At 45.2% G+C, this 17,728-nt stretch overlaps 1 protein-coding gene across 1 annotated transcript in view; it reads right to left on the bottom strand.

The window, feature by feature from the left end:
• OCLN (occludin) overlaps window positions 1-12,631 on the bottom strand; it is a 38,467-nt gene extending 25,836 nt beyond the window's left edge. The window contains exons 1-3 of the mRNA XM_040421483.1: window positions 12,476-12,631; window positions 3,779-3,862; window positions 1,280-1,949 (exon numbers count right to left, since the gene is read on the bottom strand). Coding sequence (XP_040277417.1) covers window positions 1,280-1,949; window positions 3,779-3,828 — 720 coding nt within the window. The 5' untranslated portion in view covers window positions 3,829-3,862; window positions 12,476-12,631. The remainder of the gene's footprint in view (window positions 1-1,279; window positions 1,950-3,778; window positions 3,863-12,475) is intronic.
• Between the last annotated feature and the right edge of the window lie 5,097 nt (window positions 12,632-17,728).

Here is a 17,728-nt window from a genome sequence, read left to right on the forward strand (position 1 = left end):
TTTAATCTTGTTCTGCGACGTGCATGACAAAAAAGTGAAAACACTCATGATGGTTGTTGCAAGTTTAGCATGAATTAGCTGGTGCAAACTAATGGCGTATGTGTACGATAGCCATGGGGTTGGGATTCTTAAAGAGAACCTGACACCTCTACTGACATGTCTGTTTTAGCAACAACTTGCATCCTCCGTGTAATAATTCAGGAGTTTCTATTCTTATGACTATGTGGTGCCATTCCTTTAGTATTCCTGCTAGAAGTTATGAGAGAACCGCCAGCAATTTCCAATGTAGGTCCAACTGGGAGTGTGTCCCTGCAAGTGTCAGACTGAAGCACCAAAAGAATCGGACAGGATGAGTAAACCTGCCCTACTCAGTCAATGGGTGCAAAACAGTGCCTGAAATCTGGATAGGCAGGAAAGTAACAAAAAAAAAAAAATATATAAAGTTCCTAAATTTCTACAGAACAAAATTAGCCTTGCTTGAATATCGTTTCAATCAGCGCGTACATCACTGAGTAATTAGACAGAACATCCTGGGAATGCAGAACAATTGGAAGATCTGCTGTATCATCAGTCACTCACCAGCTCTGTAGTACAAACGCTGTAATCAGAAGTAAAAAGAAAACTGCAAAAGGAAGATCTCCGTCTACAATAGTACGAAGTGGATATTACAACGGTACTAAAAACTGTGTGTGTGTGCGCATTTCCAGTGCAAGTTGGTTGAATAGTTGCTGCCATAGAAAATAATCTTTAATGTACGGCACTAGGGTTGCACTAGGGGAAAGCATTGTGGGGGTGAGAGCCGGGAGACCGCACTTAGTCATCCTGTGATGGTTGTAGAGAACAGTATAAAAACAGATCTTAGACTGAAATGGCTCTGACGGATCAGAAGAATGGAAAAATAACGGCGATGTGAACTCTCCTTTATACCGTGTACAAGTTGGTGCAGGGGCCATGGAGCCAGGAGTATGGTGCAGTTACTTTTGCGGAAGCAAGTGACAACCTGTTACGAGCAACACTGGTCTTAATGACACCAGGTAAATGCCAATAAATACTTATATGTATTTAGTATGACATCCACTATAGATGGTAAAGATAAAGAGCTGCCTGTTGTCCTAGTACTCGTCTAGCTGGGAGTTGTAGAAGCAGACAGCAGAGAAGACTGGAGGGAGGGAAATGATGCTGTTTTACATGGGACTGTATATTACAGAAGACTGGAGTGATGTTGTGGCCATGACATGGGTGTCATGGCCACACGTCGTATAAAGGCACAGATTCTTACCTCTTGTGGTTCCACGACACAGTAGTGGTAGAGATACTGGTTAACAAACATTCCAGTTGTGGCAGGGGCGTAAAACTGGTTGCAGATGGATACGATCTGTGTGTAGAAGGCTGATCCAGATGCTTGGGCTACAGGATTTACTCCAATGGTATAGACAATTGATGCAATAAAGACCAATCCCCCCATGATTCCGCTGACGATGATGACAATCAAGTAGAATTTTCTAGTGGTAGCAGTGCCTGACCTGGTTACAGTCATTACGAAGATTACCATACCACATATAAAGCAAAACGCAGCCATGGCAAGGATGAACCCTTTGGCAGCACGGGGATCGGTGTAGTTCCCTCCATAAGCAAAGCCCATGCCCATCTGAGATCCTCCAAAACCATAGCCATTGTATGCACCGGAACCAGAATACCCCCCTCCTCCAAAACCATATCCCATAGACTGTCCAGTGATATCCAAGTCCCATGGTAATGTGGAAGCTACACATGCAAAGATTCCCACACACATGACAACAATGAGGATGGACATGAGCTTGATGACTCCTGGTGGAGAACTCCATTTGTAGAAGTGCTGGACTTCATCCTCTGGATAATACGAGTAGGCAGGCTGTGAGGGCGGCCTCCCTCCGTACACGTCTTGACTGGGGGCATAAATGGATGGTTTGCTGCAAGAATATGAACACTGGGTTAGAACAAGAGAACACTGAATCATTAGCTTCTTCCCTCATCTGTGACATCTGGAGCACAATGCTCCTCTATATGAATGCATCGCTTGACAACATTTTTCCTTTACTTCTCTACATCATTTTGATCACTACATGCTGGAATCATTTACTAACGGTCACAGAAAACATCTCAATCCCCGTATAAACCTCTGCTGGCTAATAAATAAGTCATCAGTGGACCAAAAACCATTGTGTTCTCCAGTGCACCATGGCTGACATGGCAAATGAGACAAAAGGACCGCTGAAAGAAACCCGAGAACGTCATGAGCTGAGGAGGTTTAAAAACGAAACCGTATCTTGTTGAGGTGCAATGGATCTACAAACTACAAAAGGTAAAAATGGCTGACAATCATCTGGTGAACGTTCATTTCACAGACACTGCCATACTGGCCGTTACAGACCTTCAAACTGACCATACATGTTCAATGAAACCAGGCGATGGAGGAAATATCTTTCTGAGAATGTCATTTCAAAGAAAGATCTTTCAAACTTTTGAAAGTAAATCCTATCCAATGAAAATATTGAACACGACTTTTTAAACAACAATGGTCTGTCATCGGTCGGCTAAAACGATGGATCGTTAAATGTGTGCATGAGCCCTTAGACCAGGCATCCTCAAACTGCGGCCCTCCAGCTGTTGCAAAACTACAACTCCCAGCATGCCCGAACAGCCTACAGGTATCAGCCTATAGCAGGGCATTGTATGAGTTGTAGTTTTACAACGGCTGGAGGGCCGCAGTTTGAGGATGCCTGCATTAGACTAAGGCCTCATGCACACGACCGTATGCATTTTGCGGTCCGTAAAAAACGGATCCACAAAAAAATACGGATGACGTCTGTGTGCAATTCCATATTTTGCGGAACGGAACAGCTGTCCCCTAATAGAACAGTAGTATCCATGTCTGTAATGCGGACAATAATAGGACATGTTCTATTTTTTTGCAGAATGGAAATACGGAAACGGAATGCACACTGAGTACCTTCCTTTTTTTTGCGGACATTGAAATTAATGGTTCCATATACGGTCCCAAAAAACAAACAAAAAACACAAGAACGGACACAGAAAGAAAATAAGTTTGTTGATGCGGTTTTGCCGCAGATCTCACGCTTCCATTGAAAAGGGTGAAATCCGCAGCTAAAAACGCAAGCATAGACATTCTGAAGATTTTGAAATCCGCAATGCAGGTCAATTACCGCATGGAAAAAATCTGCAAAGTGTATATCAGATTTTGTGTAATCTCATACACTTTGCTGGTACTGTAACATGCTGCGGTTTTTCTGCATGGGAATCCACAAGGAAAAACCACACATATTCTGCTACAACGTGCAGGTGGCCTAATAGCAGCATAAACTAGTAATAGCACCTTTTTCTAAAATCTTGTAATGAACAGCTCCGGAAATATGTAAGTCAGTTATGATGCGGAAAGCAGAGAGCTCATGAATGTCAGGACTTATTGGCTCATGCGGTATATTGAGCGGACTCCAGTGCTGGACGAATTAAAGAAAGTGACCCAGCATTTTGCTAAGGGGGATCCATCACTAGTTTATGCTGCCCTTAGTTTGAGCAGAAAAATAAAAAATAAAAAATACCCCAAGCACTGCACTCCCAGACCTACTAATACAAGGGCAAGATCTAGGACTAAAGACAACTACATTTGCATGGCCGCACTCTTATCACTTACTCACTGAACAATAGGCCGTTTCCCAGATTCAATTTGTATTACTTATCAAATGTTTACTTGGTGCAAAAAAGCAAAGTTGATACATACTACTCATCTGGCCGATAAGGTGGCGGACTTTCAAACGGTCTGGAAGACATTTCGGCAAGCAGGGAGGTTGGTCACAGATGGAACCTGAGTTCAGAAAGAATTAATAACAATAGTAAGTGACAACGTATAACCAAATGATCAGGAAGATACATAGAGGTCATCTCAAATCCCTAAATGCAAGAGGTTTATATCTTACCCCAGGATAGGGGGTAGAACAATGTAAATCATTCCTTTTTTTGTGGCCTTCTATGCGTCTAGAACCAATAAGGCAAAGATTCAACCAAAAATGACAACTAGTTTTCCCTCCTTTGCATACTGTGGTTTCAGGGCTAATCTGTGCAATGGAAATCGCTCACTCGATGGATGGACCCCACAAGCCATTCTGGAGGCATAGATAGCCACATGAAGAAAAATACATGGTTTGGCTGTTGTAATGCGATTTTACAAAAACATTTATATTACAGTGGTAATGCTGCGCTACAGTCTAAGTAGAGAGATTACTGCTCATCCCAACCTACCATAAACTCACCGAGTAACCATACAGGTTGTACTCAACCTACAGGATATTATGCATACACTCTTTTTATGAGGCTCAATGATCTAAAACAGCAAAAATGCAATAGATTATTATCTGAACCAAGATCTGAAGAGGTCTAATGACATTCAGTATATGGCCAACAATAGACTTACTATACAGAGTCATTGCAGCATACTATTTAGAAATAAATCACCCCCCGAACCAGTCAAAAGTCGAACAATTGTCGTGAGCACACAGCACTGCCATTGTGCCAAGTACCGTAATAAGTATAAGCTCCTCGTGACTTGGAAATGACTACCTCTCCAAAATTACACTGTACATTCAGATTCCGGTCGGAACAATAACCTATTTTAAATTTTCCAAATTAAAGTTAGTTTCACGAGGTTTAACAACTAACAAAAAACACTAAAATTACCAGCAAGCCCCAGGATATGTAGAACATACAATACAAATAATATACCGGTAGATCTCTACGTTCAACAAACATAAAGTTTGCAGGTGTTCTGCTGTACCTGGCAGGAGACACTAAGGTTTCGTTCACATCACCGTTCAGCCTTTCCGTTCTCCTGCTCCGTTTAGGAGCAGGAGAACGGAAATGAGGGAGAAGGCACATAACTGAACCAAACGGAGCCCTTAGGACCCCATAGACTATAATGGGGTCCGTTATGTTTCCGCTCAGAAGATGATTTTGAAGCGGAGACAAAAGTCCTGCATGCAGAACTTTTGTCTCCGCTCCAAAATCATCTTCTGAGCGGAAACATAACGGACCCTATTATAGTCTATGGGGTCCTTAGGCTCTGTTCGGCTCAGTTATGTGCCTTCTCCATACTTTCCGTTCTCCTGCTCCTAAATGGAGCAGAAGAACGGAAAGGCTGAACGGTGATGTGAACGAAGCCTAAGCCGTCTAAGTTGCCAGGAGGATCCTCCATGGATCAGACTTGTTTTTCCAGCACATCAAACAGATCATATTGAGATTAGGGGGATCTGGAGACCAAGTCAACTCCTTGAACTTTTTTGTCACGTTCCTCAAAATACTCCTGAAAGATTTTTGTAGTGTGACAGGACACATTATTCTGCAGAAAGACACCCCCACCCATTAGGGAATACTGCTGCCATGAAGGGGGGTAACTTGGCTAGTGCAATGCTTGGGTAGGTGGTACATGTCCTGCCAGGACCCAATGTTTCCTAAAGCATCCCACCACCTCCACCAATGTGCCTTCTTCTCATAATGCATCCTGGTGGAATCTCTTCCCCAGGTAAACACACTCCTCCCACTATCTATGTGATTTAAAAGAATGCGATTCAGACCAGGCCACCTTCTTCTATGGCTCCCTTGCTTACATACCCATTGTATGCAATTTCAGTGGTTGACAAGGGCACCATGACAGATCTGTAACTTCATGAACAAACTGCTCACTTGCTGACCACCCTTTGATGTGTACCACTTTAATGGGACATTCACCGTCAGTGGTTTTAAATAATAAATCTACATTGAATGGCACCACCGCCAAAGAGGAATTGAATCCAAATAGAGGTGCTCAGCGAAGGGGCCGTCAAGCCAGTATATAGGAAAAATTATATCCACGGCACACTCAAAAATTTGCACAATAGTATATATTTAATTATTATTTGCCAACACCAACTTTGTAACTCAGTCAATACATGAATTCAGGGCCAACGTTTCGGTCCACCCGGGACCTTGGTCACGGCCTTGTATTAAGGAAATAATGTATATTCGTTGGTTTTAAATAGACACTGTGAAAAGTGCCTCTTTCGCCATTTTGTGGATCCGTACATCCTGCCCTCTGTTAAAAATACCTATTCTATTAACTCCGTATTAGACCCATCCCTTGACTCTACATCCCCAACACATAAATCTGACAGGGGAATTGCTTTATTCTTACATTGAAAAAGCCTTATTAATGTCTGGAGAGCTCAACACAGTCAGGAGAGGGATTATACCTCCTTCTCACCGCCTCATTTATCGTATTCCCGTATAGATATGTTTTTGGTTGACCACACTACTCTGCTACACACCCTCTCTTCAAATATCGGACTCGTTCAGCGCTCTGATCATGCCCCCGTTACCATTACCTTGAACAAACTTTACCAATCCCAAAGAGCTCCTATATGGAGGAACAATACGCTCCGATTCAATAACTCCAAGTATGTTGAGGAACTCCGTATAGGCCTGAAAGAGTACTTCCAGTTCAACGAAGGGTCCGTTATGGACACATTTGTCTTATGGCAAGCTCATAAAGCATATATCAGAGGGTCCCTAATTAAATTGGGCCATAGAGCGAAAAAAACTCAGAAAAATAAATCACCCAAACGCTTGGAAAAATCGCCTACCTAGAACGAGTTAAAAATGCCTATTCTAGATATGTTCTGTTTTGCGGGGCAGCGGAACAGACAAACTGATGCGGAAAGCACACGGTGTGCTGCCTGCATCTTATCCGACCCCATTAAAATGAATGGGTCCACATCAGAGCCACAAAGAAATGAGACAGAAACTGCGGTCGTGTGCATGAGGACTAAACCAGAGATGGCTGTCAACCCAATTTCTACTATACTGGCTCCATTAACATTTTCACGCAGATTGCGCGTGTCCTTACAGACGCGACATGAATCAAGGGTCAATCCTACTTTTCCACAACAGCATTAGAACCACTGGGCCAGAACTGTGGAAATTGTATTTTCCGTGGGACAAACAACAAACACTTTCCAGTTTAACAGGATAAGAAAGACAATTCCCTGGTACAAGTCATATTAACAGTCTCCAGCTGCGTCCTGTGAGGCCGATTCCAGGTGCTGACATGTGTATCCACGGAATGCGTTCGCTCAGCCATAAGCTCATGCATGCGCCGTGGATACACATGTCAGTGCCTGGAATCGGCCTCACAGGACGCACTGCACATGCGCCAGCCGGCAATGAGGAGTGAATAAATTAGCAGTGGGGCGGTGCTGGGCTCCAGGAGAAGGGGCACGTCTGGGCACCAATGGCCTGAGGGACAGCCCTTTGGGCATCTTACTCAGGTAATTACCATATTAATAAAAGCAATTTTCTAGACAAAGGACATCACTTTGGGTAGTAATACTAGTATATTTTAATACAAAACGAGCAGACTGATGTGATGATGTTAAAAGCTCTGTCACTAAAATCCAAAAGACAGAATCCCTTTAACAACCTCTCTGAATTGGCAGGACGTCTGTATACGCACTGGGCTAAGTACATACGAGTCTGCACAGCTTTATTGGTGCGTGAAAGGTGCTCAATGAGGGCCGGATGTAAAGAGGACCAAGCATGTACAGCAAACATTCTTCTCCTCAAATAGTCAGATCTAACAACATAACTATGTAGAAAACCTTAAAGGGGTTTTGCCATCTCAGACAATGGGGGCATATCGCTAGCATATGCCCCCATTGTCTGATAGGTGCGAGTCCAACCTCTGGGACCCGCACCTACAACGAGAACGGAGCGGGGGAAATGAATGGAGGCTGCACTGCGCATGCGCAGCCGCCCTCTATTCATTTCTATGGGGGCCGCTGAAAAATAGCCAAGCACTGGCTCAGCTATTTCCGTCTGCCCTATAGAATTTAATGGGAGCAGGGGCCGCGCGTGAGCGGTGAGCTCCCATTCATTTGCATGGGAGCAGCGCTTGGTGGTGGAAGGACCCCGGGAAAACTGGGGTCCTCCAGCTACAGCTCTCCCCGCTCTGTTCTCCTTGTAGGTGCGGGTCCCACTTCTATCAGACAATGGGGGCATATCCTAGCAATATGCCCCCATTGTATGTGAAGGGCATACACCTTTAATACAGATTAATATGAAACATGGCCGTTATGGTTGGAACACATACAGGTGTTTAGAAACCTCCTCCTGGTCATCTCTTAGACAATAGACCTATAAATAGTTTCATGGAGAAGCAAATGTGAAATTCTTCTACCCTGTTTTGCTAAAGGAACACACCAAGAATCCTGCTGTGATCAGAGTCATGACCGTACAAGCCAAGAGAGCATTATACTTGGAGGAAGACGGAGAGGCCTCCTTGCAGGGAGCTTCCTGACATCAAATGCTTTTCAGGCCGACACATTGTTCATGTAAGTTAACATTAGCCAAGAAAAAGCAAAAAAGTTAAAATAATTTATTAGTACATTTTTAATCATGTACCAGGCTGTATTAAGTCAACCAGCTCACCGTGATAAGCCCTCATCTCTTCCATACACAACCATGAGATCAAGGTGATTACTAACCAAAGGAATTTATATACTTGGCTGCCAACTATGGAATTTTACATGGACAGCCTTATTGTAAGATCTCAAACTGGAGAAACGCAGAATCTCTGTATGGGGCGGACGGTGAACTTAAAGTGGACCTTGAAAAAATAATAAAAGTGGCCCCGTTTTGCAGTCTGGTCCAAATTGAGGGCAGGCAGGGCCAGCAATACCATATTGTCGCACATTATACCACCCCAACAGAGCCAAATACTACAGTCAATCACAAAATACACCCCCAAAAGCTTCTATTGGCTGGTTGTGAGAAGGGCTCAGGCAGCCCCCTGGGCACCGGCCCACCGGGAAATTTCCCCGTAAGGCTACTTTCACACTAGCAGCACGGACCTCCAGCAGGCTGTTCCGTCGGGTGAACAGCCTGTCGGATCCATCCTGCCGCTAGCAACCGTGTGCACTGCCGCTCCGTCCCAATTGACTATAATGGGGGCGGTGTGGATTTCCGGCGGAGGCATGGCAGCGCACGGCGAGAGGCTGCTGGAATAAATGTCGGACATGTCGTAGTTTTATTCGGACAGCCTCTCTCTCCCCTTTTGGCAAGTGTTTGCAAGTTTTTCTAAACTTTGCAAGTTGAAAATAAAACCCAGTAGCTACACATGACAAACTTTCATGGGGCCATAAAATCTCCTATTTACTTATTGCAAGTTGGGAACAGTTTCTACAGAGATTTAGTTGTTTTGTCACCAAGGGACATTAAGTTCAAGGTCCAGTCTGAGCCACTGTGTATTGAGCAATCCAGGTGATAACAGTGATCATCTGAACAGCAATGGCTACTGGCAGAGGAGCAGGACCGCCTGGGCCATAGACAGTGCGTCCCACTAGATGATCACTAGGTCAGTGGTAACAAAACAATTGAGGAAAATCTGCTTTAATCAGCTCATCAGGGAAGACGGGGAAATGCAGCATTACAAGGCGCCTATTTAAATCAATAGACATCCATTTAACGGCATTCTACATTTTGCGGAAGGGAAAGGCCGGCCCCTAATAGAACAGTCCTATCCTTGTCCGTAATGCAGACAATAATAGGACAGGCTTTACTTTTCTGTGGAACGGCCATATGGACACAGTGATTTCCGTTTTTTTGCGGTCCCATTGAAGTAAATGGTTTGATATACGGGCCACAAAAATATGGAACGGACACAGACAGAAAATAAGATTGCGTGCATAAGCCTTACATCTAAAGACAGACAAGATATAGAACAATGAAAGACCCCAAACAAGTCTTATTTGTCATTATAGCAAAATAACTAACATTCCATGCAAGAGAAGACACGAACAGAAAACGCAGAAGACCACCTACCACCAGGCCTGTTGAAATCCATATGGGACAGCGTTCTTATACCCCTCCCCCAAGCTTGAAAACAATTGGAAAATGACTATCTGCAGAAAAAGTAAGCTGTCTCAAGATAGATGGTGACCAGGTATGATGTGGTCACGGCTTTTAGACAAGAGGTCCTAAGACCTATAACATAAAAAGACATCCAGTTGCTTTACACAAAGTAATGTAGCCAGAACCTGCAGAGATACGGAGACAACCGTGCTGGTGTTACATATGGAGTAAGACTGAGGGTAGACTTTCCTTCCCATAATGCCAAGGACCCACGGACCACGCTAAAACACTGATGTGTGAATACACACATTAAAATGAATAGGGACGTGTTCTAACCGTGGAGAACACGAACAGCACACGTCCGTGAAACACTGACGTGTGAATGAGGCTTTACCATGAGAGAGCCTTCGAAAACAGATATAGCCCCCAAGGAACATCTCTTTCAGTTCCTACACACAGTCTCGGGATTAGGAAAGCAGCATATAATTCTTGCCCAGCACGGTAAGCCACCCGAGATATCTTCACCTGTCCTGATGCCAAGTATCTTTAGGCAGGCTGACAGGAGATTGTTACTATCTACTGTAAAAGTTTGCCTGGTTGGCAAACTTTTCCAAGGACAGTATCTGGCCCATCCTCACCCCTTCAGTGTTGCCAAGGAAAGCTTACAAGAGCATGGAGCTCAATGAAGAGCTTGTGCTCAATCGCTGGTTGATTACGCAATTTGTGGTCAACTTGAATGGGTCCGTGATCCGTCCGCACCGCAAAAACAAAACATGTTCTATTTTTTTGCGGTGCAGAGGCACGGACAGAAACACCACGGAAGCACTTCATAGTGCATCCGTGCCTCCGTTCTGGAGCGACTGGCCGGGCAACCGCCGTGTGCATGAGGCCTTAGGTTGGGTTCACATCTGCGTTAAAGGATTTGTCCCATCTGGACACTGTGGCATATCCACATGTAATGTCCAAAATGCGCGGGTACCACCTCCATCTCCAGAACAGGATCCCGTCTCTTGCTCCTGGGAATGGATAGGTGACCACGAATGCCAGGTCCTCCCCATTCAATTCTATAGGACTTCCGAAAATAGGTAAATGCTCTTCTCAGAGAATGGAAAGCACCTGTTCCATCAAAAGAACCGAAGAAAAATAAAAAATGTATTCAAGCTTTGGCTCTGTTCACATGGGCGCTAGTTATTTCCTTTAGAGGAACAGGACAGCGAAAATCTAGGATTACACTTACCAGTAATCCGTTTTCCCTGAGCCCATGACAGCACCAGGCGAGAAATAAGCGGGTGCTGACAGGGCGGACGATTGATGTTCTGTAAGCCCAAGACAGTACCCGCATGCTTCTCTCAGGATGCCGTCATGGGCGTAAAGATAGCAACAGAAGTGGTGGCCCCAGCACATAAACCAACAACGACTATAATGGGGTCCAATTGGTTTAAATTCAGGTGTCAGCTTTTAGTGGAGAAAAATAAAATAAATCATCAGGCAGGACTTTTTGGTCCACTATTTTTGGGGGAGCCTTGAGGTCCGATGTGAACATGCCCCAAGATGGATCTGTCAAGTGATGATGCCAACCTGATAAACCCCCCTGACTTGGGGACTGTGGGATTTCCATCATTTTACCAGAAATATATAGTGTTGTATGCCGGGATATCTTCTCCAGCATTTATGATTAAATTTGGACAGGGTGGTGGTGACGCGTGTCCTCTGTTGTCAGGACTTTATGTCCTCGCTGCTGAGGACAGCGCTGTGGCTCCCCCTCGGTGACGGGCAGATCGGCCACCACTCTGGCAGGGGCAGCCTCGAATGGCAAGAGACAAATATCTCAGGAAACGACAGATCATCAAAGAATAAAGAGGCTGCCATCATGATACAGATACTGTTACACCCTGCCGTGACAAAACAACTACTCCCATTGTACGCCGAGGCGATTTACCCCATGAGAATCTGCTTGGAAGAAAAAAAATAATAACATAAGCCATCGCCTTTTGCTTTAGTGTAAATTCACACACACAATTTTTGCGGCGCTGTTCCATATGACATGAGGACTGCATCTACAGGTCCCTGATATAGAACCAGGGGGACGTCATGTGCCGCCATATAGGGTGCATGTAATAGGCAGAGAACTGCTACATGTGAACAGTAACTAATACGCACCTGCTGAGTGCCACACGCATCAATAACCGTATGAAATACGTTTTATTTATGGATCTATGGCCGTCTGTACCACTCCAAAACTAAGAAAAGCTAAGGACGCGTCCCCAAAAGAAAGGTCTCCTCGGCTGGTTCACACTATGGTAAGAGGTTTATTTAAAAAAAAAAAAATAAATACTGCCCTAAAAAATACTACAATGTGAATAAGTGCCGAACAGGAAAATATATAATGTAACAAAGCAAACAGGGACAGACATTGGGCTCTTTCCTCCAGTCCTTCAGCCTGGGACTCTATATGAGCAGGAGAAATGCTGGTACCTGTGGTTCCACAAGCAAACCGTAGCTACAGGTGTTTGTAAAGCACAGATAGAAGAAGACTTCTCACCTCTATCAGCAGCTGAAGGTCTCCACAATGGCCGCACAACACCAGAGCCTGGGGAACTTTCCACAGCAGGAGCAGCGCTGCGTCTTCTAGTCCTGCCCGGGCACAGGGACTGCGGGAGCCTCGCCGCAAGCCCCGCCCCCGCCCCTCCCCCGCACCCCGGGGAGCAGGGCGTGGCAGCCCAGTAGTTTACGCACCTGAAACTCGGAGGAACAGGTTTCGCCCGCTGCTCCCTCAGTCTCGGCGGGGACGGCTTCCCGCCGTGTACTTCCTGCTCTGTGTGACTGGAGCCTTGTAGTGAGGCGACTTCTGAGCGGCACTGTGCTCAGTGAGTGTACAGCGGGAACTGTGGCAAAAAGAGAGTCACGTTTTATGCCAGAAACGGTATGGATATGAGGGTTTCTTCAGGCCTGACCTTTCCCTAATATCCAGCTGCAGGCACATATGCCACAGGTATCCAGAGGACTCACACCTGACATATGCTGCCAGGTGAAGGTCTGAGAAAAATAATGTAAGGATGGACACCAATGTCCTTAGTGCATTGCGGCAAAAATAATATTTTTTAACAATAAGCAGCGCCTTTAGGCTAGGTCTACACGACGACATTTGTCGCGCGACAATTTTTATAATGATAGTCTATGGTGTCACGCTGCGACGCGATAGTCGCAAAAAATCCATTCGAGATGGATTTTTCTGCGACTGTCGCAGCATGTCGCATTGCGGCACCATAGACTACCATTATAAAAATTGTCGTGCGACAAATGTTGCAGTGTAGTTGTGCCCTATCTGTCGCGTGACACATGTCGTCGTGTAGACCCAGCCTTAATCCTACCCAGTCCCCTTACAATAGTGATGCCCCTCAGACAGTATAATGCCCCTTTAGTTGCCCCCACCGAGTATGATGCTTCTACGTGGCCCGCTCACAGAAGGATGCTCCCTAAGTGCCCAAACACAGAATGAGGCCCCCACGCAAAGTGATGCCTGCCCCCCCTCAGAGAGTGACATAGTTTGTACGGCTGAAAAAAACACATCCGTCCATCCAGTTCAGCCTGTTATCCTGCAAAGTTGAGGCCTCATGCACACGGCCGTTCCGTGCATTGGGAACCGCAATTTGCGGTCCCCAATGCATGGGCAACATCCGTGCGGCCGCCGGGACGGATCAAGACGCATTCAACTTGAATAGGTCCGTGATCTGTCCGCACTGTAAAAAACTATAGAACATGTTCTATTATTTTGCTGTGTGGAGGCACGGCCAGAAACACCACGGAAGCACTCCATATGCTTCCGTGGGGTTCTGTGCCTCAGTTCCGCACCGCGGCTCCGTCTGCCAATCATAGAAAATGTCTAGTCTTGTCCGCAATGGCGGACAGGAATAGGACATGCTTTATATTTGTTACGGGGCCGCGGAACGGAACTTCGGATCTGGACAGCACAAGGTGTTTTCCAGGCTTTTAATATTGATGACCTATCCTCCGCTGATCAGCTGTATGAGGAGACGGCACGCGCCGTCTCCCGTCTCTCTTCCTGTTCACTGCTACTTTGCCATAGACATACAGCAGAGAGCAGGAAGAGAAACGAGAGACCGCACCTGTGCACTGCGCGTGCCGTCTCCTCATACAGCTGATTGGTGGGGGTGCCGGGTCTCGGACCCCCGCCAATCTGATTATTAATATTATTTATTATTAAAGCGACATTCATTCCATAGCACTGTACATATGAAAAGGGGTATACATACATAATACAGACAAACTGGTAGAGAGGGAGAGAAGGTACTGCCCGTGAGGGCTTACAATCTACATGGAATGGGAGAAGGACACAGTAGGTGCGGGTTAAGTTGGTCATGGCGGTATAGAGGCAGCAGGGTCACTGGTTGTAGGCTTGTCTGAAGAAGTGGGTTTTCAGGTTTCTTTTGAAGGATTCCACTGTAGGTGAGAGTCTGATATGTTGGGGTAGCGAGTTCCAGAATGTGGGGGATGCACAGGAGAAATCTTGGAGACGATTGTGGGAAGAGGTGATAAGAGGAGAGCAGGAGGTCTTGTGAGGATCGGAGAGTGCGTGTGGGGATGTAGGGAGGGGACAGGTTATGGACGACCTTGTATGTATTTGTTAGTATTTTGAACTGAATTCGATGGGCAATGGGGAGCCAGTGAAGGGAGAGGCAGAGGAGTAACAGGGTGAGATGTGGATTAGTCGGGCAGCAGAGTTGAGGATAGATTGGAGGGGTGAGAGTGCTAGATGGAAGGCCACAGAGAAGGATGTTGCAGTAGTCTAGGCGGGAGATGATGAGGGCATGTATAAGCATTTTCATAGACTCAAAGTTGAGGAAAGCGCGGATGCGGGAGATGTATTTGAGTTGGAGGCGGCAGGTGATGGAAAGGGCTTGGATGTGTGTTCAGAAGGAGAGGGCAGAATCTAAGGTCACTCCAAGGCAGCAGACTTGGTTGAACAGGGAGAGTGTGCAGCCATTGATCATAATAGATAGGTCTGTTGGGGGGGGTTGAGCAAGATGGGGGAAAGATGATGAATTCTGTTTTATCCATGTTAAGTTTTAGAAAGAGAGAGAAGAAGAATGAGGATATGGAAGATAGTCATTGTGGGATTCTGGATAGTAAGGTGGTGATGTCTGGACCAGAGAGGTAGATTTGTGTGTTGTCAGCATAAGGGCTCATTCAGACGGCCGTATGCTGTCCGCAAAAATACTGAATGCTATCCGTTTTTTTGCGGATCCGCAAAAAAACGGATCTGCAAAAAAACGGATAGCATTCAGTATTTTTGCGGACCCATAGACTTCAATGGGGCCATGTCCTGATTTTCACGGACAAGTATAGGACATGTTTCATTTTTTTTGCGGATCCGCAAAAAAACGGATAGCATTCAGTATTTTTGCGGACAGCATACGGCCGTCTGAATGAGCCCTAAGAGTGATACTGAAAGCCATGGGACTCTATGAGCTGTCCCAGGCCAAAAGTGTAAATAGAGAAGAGCATGGGTCCTAGGACAGATCCTTGTGGGACACCAACAGAGAGAGAATGAGACGAGGATGTGGTGCGGGAGTGGGAGACGCTAAATGTCCGGTCTGTGAGGTATGATGTGATCCAGGAGAGGTTAGAGCCTACAATAACCCAAAAACCGAACCTCACTCACCAACTTACTGCAACTTGTACAAAAAAAGAGCAAGGATTTAACAAGGTAAAAAAATCTCATTTTATTTGTTATAAATCACATGAACATTACAGGTGAGACTCAAAAGGGACAGAACATGGAGACTGGGCCACAAAAGGGCTCTGCAATGTGGAGAATCACAATGGGGGATAATGTGACCATATACAGCAGGTAACAGACAATAAACAGAAGCTGTGAACATTGGAGTAGTTGCGGGTGCAATTGCTGTCCCCTAGTGTTGAACAACTACCTAGCTCTTATTCACAGCGTCCAAGCAATGGATGCTGTAGGGTATAATTGGACGGTGCAATACTACTCATAAAGATGGCATATAACAATAACTGTAAGTCACTAGTCCCACCCTAATACAGATACCATGTTACCTACCCATGTTGCTGCTGAAAAATGGTGACACAGTTCCCCCACTGCTTCGACCTCAACACGTGTTTCGCCACGTAGGCTTCGTCAGGAGGTACAAACACACTAAGACAGATTTGGGCATATAAAGGCTAAAGAGGAGGGATTAATTATCACTAACCATGATCATCTGTACCAAGGGTATTCATGTTGTGAGACAGCCTCCTTCAGTGCTTCCTGGTCATTAAAATGCAACCTGATTCCAGCACTTCCGGATGGCAATCACACAGCACATATGTCAGCCAATCACATAATCGCTACCTGGTCACATGGTCCTGATGTCATGGACATGTGACCATCTCCCAGGTCCTTCAACCATAGTTAAAAATACTCCCAGGTCCTGTATACAGCTAAAGTTACTTATCTATAACTCAAAACACCTCTCAATTATCTTCATATCAGCTCATAGATCAATTTATAAAATACAAATATAATAACAGAATCATCCGGTCTGTGAGGTATGATGTGATCCAGGAGAGGGCCAGGTCCGTGATGCCAAGAGATGAGAGTTTGTAACAGAAGGGAGTGGTCGACAGTGTCGAAGGCAGAGGACAGATCAAGGAGAAAGACGACAGAGCAATGTTTTTTGGTTTTGGCTGTTAGAAGGTCATTGGTGACTTTGGTAAGGGCAGTCTCAGTCGAGTGGTGGGGTCGGAAGCCAGATTGTAGCTGGTCAACGAGGGAGCAGGAGGAGAGGTGAGAGGACAGTTCCGAATAGACTTGTTGTTCAAGAAGCTTTGAGGCATACGCTAGAAGTGATATGGGGCGATAACTGGACAAAGAAGATGGGTCATGTGAAGACTTTGAGGATGGGTGTAATGGTAGCATGTTTAAAAGCAGAGGGGGAGACACCAGAGGTTACTGATAGGTTGAAGAGATGAGTTAGGGTTGGGATAAACACTAGTGAGGTTAGGGATGAGGTGGGATGGGATTGGGTCAAGTACACAGGTGGTGAGATGTGATCTGGAGAGTAGAGTGGATAGATCATCAATATTAAAAGCACGGACAACCCCTTTAATATGAGCAATGATGTCACAATCATAATTTTTGGTTGTGTTATTTTATTTAATGTTCTCTACATGAGATGCTTCATATTTCTGGATGGATTGTGCCACAGTTGCCACAGTTATCTGTTATTTTATTATATATGACACGCACACTTACAACATTTTTATCGCCTGCATAATTATTTGTACATCCTATTACTAGATAATTTTATATGTATCTCCGAGATGTTATCTCACCTTCTGAACAGCAGTGCAGTGTACATAACTTATCAAAGGTAAATTTATTATGCAGTAGAGTTAATGCTTAGTATTTGCCTTCCTGATAAACATAGAATCAGCACCTTGGCCCGTCGTGTAGAGTATTCAACCAGCTCCAAACCTTAGGAGACAGTACTGACATGTTGTAGGGCTGAGTTCACACAACTCGATTTTTTTTTTATGTTTAAGAAATGTTCTGCATTTGGGGATGTCATCACTTAAAGTTATGTTATCCTTCACAGGAATGGGGGCCCCATATCCCAAAATGACTGAAGAAGCTGGTCCATGCACCCTGCCACTCCATTAATTCTGTATGGGACTACTGGAAATAGCCAAGCCCTATACTCAGATATCTCTGGCAGTCCCATAGAGAATAGGCACAACACCAGTACTGTTTTCTTCACTGGAACTA

The sequence above is a fragment of the Bufo bufo genome, chromosome 2, assembly GCF_905171765.1.
Source record: "Bufo bufo chromosome 2, aBufBuf1.1, whole genome shotgun sequence".
Classification (NCBI taxonomy): domain Eukaryota; kingdom Metazoa; phylum Chordata; class Amphibia; order Anura; family Bufonidae; genus Bufo; species Bufo bufo.